We start from the raw sequence: 6458 nt of genomic DNA, 5'->3' as shown, positions 1-6458 counted from the left end.
ACTGAGGCATAAGTAAGTTAAAACAGCTACATTATTTGAGACTTTATCTGCCCCTCCCTCCCTTCTTCACCACTGCAGCAAAATATAGTAGTGAAGTTAATGAAGTTACTTTAGGGAAGATTTTAGGGGTGGACATAAGAGAGGTCTGTATCGACTTGAGGGTATAAGAAGCATGGGGCAAGTCATATATTTATATTCCCATTCATTTCTCTGGATCTCATAAATCATCAGAAATTCCCCTTTTGGAAACTTTTTAACCACTTCCTAGGAAAATCTTTCTACAGCAGGCAAAGTATGTAATTCCTAACAACTTGGTTATTACAGAAGGTAGTGGGCTTCTTGAAGGCACTAAGTACACAGATAAGGAAAACAGTCCCTAAAGTACAAAAAGGAAAGCTAGGTGAAGAGGAAGATTGAAGAATATTCTCTTGACTTCATATTTTTTTGTTATTTAAGCAATTCTATTTGGAGAAGGGCATAAGGGCATAGTGGAAGGTGAGTTTACTCCTGCCATTACACAGTAAATATCAGACCTCCATCTCTTCATCCTTAAAACAAGTAAGCTTTCTTTTTCAGCTGGATGCTTGTGGCTTACACCTATAACCCTAGCTACTCATGAGCCTGAGATCTGAGGATCCAGATTCAAAGATAGCCCTAACAAGAAAGTATCTAAGACTCTTGTCTCCAATTCACCACCAAAAAACCAGAAATGGTGCGATGGCTCAAGGTGTTAGGGCACTAGATTGAACAAAAGAGCACATGGACAGCACCCAGGCCCTTAGTTCAAGCACCATGACTGAGCCCCCCCCCCACCAAAAATGGAAAAGGAAAACATTATCTCTACCCCTTTGTACATGGTTTCAAGTATTTCTAATAAATTGTCTATAGTTAGGGTGAGGAATAATTTTAGTAGAGTAGGGGAGATGGGAAAAGTCCAGACAATGGGCCTTTAAACTCATTTGATATATAACAAGACAGACAAATGCACTTCTCCATCCTTTCTCATCAGCTACCCAAGGCCATCATTTTATACAGCCCACGAATCATGTTATAAATATCTAAATGGCCCTTGACATTAAAAGAATCCCCTGATGGAAATAAAGAGGAATAGGAGTAGGTTAGAATATAGGGAATGTCTCATCCTTCTCTTTTAAGAGTTGAATTCACCTCTCCATTGTCTAAAAAATTCCTTGGGAAAACTTTGCCTTTGTGAGAACACTACACATTTCTCAAGTCTATCAGTTTGCTAAAAACAAATGATTGAATACACATTGACTTTGGGATGCAGACAGTTTCTACATAATTACAGAGACAATCTTTATTATTAAAATGCATATTATAAATTATAGCTGTAAATAAATTCCAAGTGCAATATTTCACAGTATCTTGGAAGTTATAACAAAAAAGTAACACAAAAATAATTAAATAGCCTAAGAATTCACTGATAAATTGTTGTAGACAAAGGTTCCTTGGCCTGTTATTCCAGGGGCAAATATTCCTCTTTATAAAGTTACTAGTTAAAGATGGGAGCTGGTGGCTCACACCTGAATTCCTATCTACTCAGAAGGCTAAGATATGAGGCTCTCAGTTCGAAGCCAGCCTAGGCACAAAAGTCCAGGAGAGTCTTATCTCCAATAAACTACTCAGAAAATGCTGGATATGGTGCTATGGTTCAAATGGTAGAGTAGTAGCCTTGTGCACAAAGAGACACAGGAACAGCACCTAGGCCCTGAGTTCAAGCCCCAGGACTGGAAAAATTACCAGTTAATAGAAATTTCTGGTTAAGTGAGTGACAATACATATAAACAATTTCAATATAGTAATAGCAATCAAGATTATATGAATATATGTTACTCCATATTCAGTTTATGTTGGAATAGTTACACATTTTTAAATCAAAATTTAATCAATTGTAAAAAGGAAATATGGTATTTTTATCTTTAATGATATGGAATCATAATTTAATGTATTTTTCTTTATAGTTCAATTACATAGAACTCAGAAAGTGATAAATGAAAAGTTTAAAGACAAGATTTTCCAGGGAAAAGGAAATTTCAAAAAGGAGGCAACTATCTTGATAGTAGCTGCAACTCTAATTCTCTCATAGTTTAGATTTTCCCCCTGGAAATGAGATGCTGATATAGAAAGGAAAGAGCCAATATTAAATAAAAGCAATATTTGGAAAATAATGTTTTCTAAACATATATCTTAGAATTTGACACCTTGAAAATGGTAAGCAATTGGTTTCTAAGTACAAAGGGTCCACCAAAATTGTATGAAATTGGTCACAAAGGACAAAATAATTTCCCTTCCAACCATCTGCTTCAGTGTCTGTAACCTCACTGAAAGTCACTACTTTGTGTTAATGCCTAGTCCCAAAGTCTGCTATTCATATATATTTAAATTTATATAGGTATATATGGATTATTATTAAACTAACAGTCATTAGCACCTTAGTGTTAATGAGTTGATCAGTTTCCTACATAGGACAAGATAATAGGATAGAAGGCAAAACATAGTGATGAGATGGGATTAATAATATAAATCAGATCACTGACTGCAAATCTAGATGGGCAGGCTTAGGTAGAAGGGGTGCCCATTAGTTAAGCAGCATAAAATCACTGAACATGTGTATCTTCTCTCTAAATGATATATACGTGCTGTCTAATAAATGGATTCTACCCTCAATTACTCCTGTATAGAGGGTCAATGACTTCTCAAAATATTTTATCTCCCCTTAATAATAATGTTTACAAAGAAATTAATATCTTAATACAATTAAATCAATGGTCTCCCAAAATGACCCCCAAAGTGTGCCTAATACTAATGTGGGAAACAGTACAGAGTACAGACATGATTGTCTCAATACAAGTACTCACAGTTGTTTCATAACTCTACAAATCACTTGAAATCCAATTACGACACTAAATCAGCGCCAAACACCAATCAGTTTAAAACAGACAAGACACAGTTCTAGCTATCCTTTTTAAGAATAAAATGCAACACTCCTTTAGAATTCATTTCATACATCAAAACATGTATTTTACAGTGAATAATTATGATATACATTGATACACTATTGCTAGCAGCACAGCTATTTTCCTAGCATGGTGTTATTTAAGCAAATCAATGCCTGTCTAGAGAAAACCTTCCATTATTCTTAGGCATTAGAATTTACTTTGACTTCACAAGTTTTTTTCCCCTCAAGTATATTAGTATACTGTGTTCCTAAACTACTCCTTCCTCTAAATATATAAAAACCCCGTTTGGTTCCTATTGCCTTCTGGATGAAAACTGGAATGTGTCTTCATTATATAGCCACAGATTTTAAACAGAGCTTGTTTGTGAATTTGGAGCTTTTTGCTGAAACATGTTTTGGAGTATCCTACTATTTTAAAACCTTGGATTTAATTACTACTTAAACCCCAAGTTTGTCTTGCAGAACAATATCAAATGGGTAGCAAGTAAGGTATTTTAAAGGATACTCACAGCTGCCAAAATGTTCTTTTGAACTTTTCTCAAAAGGTAAAAGAACTATCCTCTCCACTTGTTAGGAGGTAGGACTAGGGAAACTTGGACTAGAAAAAAATCAAGATAAGCTTCAAGGCTCACATAGTTGAGTTCACCCAAACCCGTCCTGTCTGGTAAAAATGGCATGACAAGAACAACCTAACTGCAGTAATAAATACAATGTGGTGATAAATTTTAACTGGTATACTTGACTTTGCTTTATCTTTTCACTCTGGCTTACACTTCATGATAAATTAGTGCACTATTTCTTCCATAGGCTCAGTAAGTGCAGTAACTTGTTAGAGCTACCTCAGTGTCATTATAGAAACATAATGAAAAATCTCTGGTCTTGGCAGGCCCATACATCTCCAGAAGTGTTCTTCAGAAATACTTGAAGAAAGGCAGAACTATGACTGTGATAAATCTGCTTTCTCCTCAGCCTAAAGGTCATTGGTGTCATCTTGAGTAGATTCAGGATAACTACTTGCCCTGGGTAAATTCAGTCTAGCATTTTATATAGTCACAGAAGGATATTATTAATTTAAGCAAACCAGAGTTTCAATAAACAAATATATGGGACAAATGATGTTTCACATTGACACTGAGTGAAGAAAACAGTTATTTTTATCTTCAAACTGCTGAGTATAATCACATATGGGAGATAAATGTGATCCTATGTTTATAACATTTTGTTTACACAGAATACTATGTTGTCTATCCTACTTGAAATACAACCAAAATATGTTGTTGGAATGTAAACTGTGATCACTACTATAAACAGACAACTATACTTCCTCTGAAAAGAGATGTGCACTGTCCATACTAGCTAAGGACTTATGCTGACTCCAAGCTAGTTGTCTCTTCGTGACTTCAGTTCAGAGATAAGGCTTTTAACTCTTGTTGTGTACAGAAATTCATTGAAATATTATAGGTTTTAATATTTTTGAAGATTGATGATAAATTACTATGTGGACATGGTAACATCAATGATGGTGAAACATAATGCTCCCAACAGATTGTGTTACAAGGATGTGTATTCCCAAACAGGTAAGACAGAAGATAACTGAAAAGATGTGAATGCTTCCTGTGAATATTTCCCTCTTGTTTTGGATATTGCAAATGTATTCTGATGTACTTGCATTCCAAGCCACATTCAGCTTTTTTTTTAAAATCTAGCATAATTCAGTTGCCATGTTGGAAGTGGTATGGTTACTTACAAATGATTTTGTATGGAGATGGATGCTATCATTCAAATCTTGTCTTGAAAGACGTCTTCGGAACTCATTAGTGGTAAAATAGTATATGACTGGGTCAAGGCAGGAATTCAGACTAGCAAGACACAGAGCTACAGAATGAAATATTAGAATCACTCTCCTAGCTAGGCAGCTTTTAATTTCATTGGACTTGACCAGGAAATCTAAAGGAAAACTGAAGTGATAAGGAGCAAAGCAAATTAGGAATACCCCTGCACAGGTTAGAATCATCTTCAAGGCTTTCTTTTTCTCTCCAACGTCTTGAGTAACAGGATATTTATCTTGAAGTGATAAAACTGTCTTCCAGGTACAGTACAGGACAATCAGGAGAGGAGTAACAAACCCAATTAATTCACCAACAGTCATCATGGCAACAGACTGAGCCAGATTGACATTCCTAGTAGGGAGATCCACAAAGCATTTGGTTCTGTTGCCTGGTGTATCCACGTTGGTTCTGAGAAGAGGAAAGAGTAGACAGGCAAGACAGATAATCAACCATCCAGCAACGCTGATGTACAAGTCATATTTCTGTTTGCAGTCATTGAAGCGAAAGGGGTACATGAGAAACCAAAATCGTCGCACACTGATGCAGACCAAGAAGTAGATACTGGCATACATATTAACATACTTCAGATAGAAACAGAACATGCAGAGGCCAGGCCCAAATGGCCAGTCATGGTTCAAGTAGTAAAAGATCCTCAGTGGCAAAGAAAGAACTTGTAATAGATCAGCAATGGCTAAGTTAATCATAAATATGACAGCCCGTTTGGTTTCTTTCATGTAACCATAAAATACCCACAAGGCTAATATGTTCCCTATGAGACCTGGCACAAGAATGACAGTGTATGTTACTGCATAAATAAAGTACCTAAAATCTGTATTGTCACCATCTGTCCTATTGCATGTGTCATTAGCAAGCATGATTCTTTCTAGAGAGACTGTCTTTATCTAATGATTATCCAAAATGTAAATTCACAATTAACAGCTGCTCTTTCAACCAGACGGATGGCCAATAGTTCAGCGAGATTAAGTACAAAGTAATCTTTTTGCCACATCTGTTAGTCTCTATGGATGACTTTGGAATGTTTCAAACAATTAGCTGCATATTTGCCTTGGATTTGTCCACAGTAAATACATGGGAGTCCACTATGCAAGCACAAATGAAAAGTTAACATAAATATTCTCCTTTTGTTTACTCTATTGTAAGGCCTTCTGGGACATCACAACATTTAGTTTTTTTTCCCATTTGGATCATGATGTGCTATATAACAGCTCTTCAGATTCCCATATAATAGCCATATCCTTACAGGTGATGAGCAGGCTTTTTTATTCTTTTATTGGCTCACATAGAAGAAACATTTGATTCAGTGCACAGTTCTGGGATGTCACTCTTCTGGGATGATTAACTTGCAGAGAACAGATTCCTGAGACTTTTTCAGATATATGTTGAAAATGTAAAATTGAGACACAGAAGCAAAGCTGCAAGTAAAAAAGAAACAAGCTAATTAATATCTGGCATGTTGTTGAAAATCTTAAAAAACATATAAATACATATATATAGAAAAATACATTGATTTGAATAGAAAGCTTTGATGTAAGGATAATATGCTACAGTTCCTACAAGCACTTTATAGTAACCACAGAAAAGTATAAGAATGAATCTGAGAAATAGCCTACCCTTTTTGTTCCTCAAAA

The 6458-nt window shown here is 35.6% G+C and overlaps 1 protein-coding gene across 7 annotated transcripts in view; it reads right to left on the bottom strand.

Moving 5' to 3' along the window:
- Positions 1 to 1683: 1683 nt before the first annotated feature.
- Gpr174 (G protein-coupled receptor 174) overlaps positions 1684 to 6458 on the bottom strand; it is a 28050-nt gene continuing 23275 nt past the window's right edge. For 6 of the 7 annotated variants that reach the window (XM_042668284.1, XM_042668285.1, XM_042668287.1 and 3 more), the window contains one exon: positions 1684 to 6242. In XM_042668284.1, the coding sequence (XP_042524218.1) occupies positions 4683 to 5684 (1002 nt within the window). In that variant the 5' untranslated portion in view covers positions 5685 to 6242 and the 3' untranslated portion in view covers positions 1684 to 4682. The remainder of the gene's footprint in view (positions 6243 to 6458) is intronic. The other variant, XR_006145559.1, reaches the window with a different exon arrangement.

This window comes from Dipodomys spectabilis, unplaced genomic scaffold (genome assembly GCF_019054845.1).
Source record: "Dipodomys spectabilis isolate Male_0828 unplaced genomic scaffold, ASM1905484v1 ptg000424l, whole genome shotgun sequence".
Classification (NCBI taxonomy): Eukaryota; Metazoa; Chordata; class Mammalia; order Rodentia; family Heteromyidae; genus Dipodomys; species Dipodomys spectabilis.
Note: the sequence above shows the minus strand (reverse complement) of the source record. Positions and strands in the feature narration are given on the sequence as shown.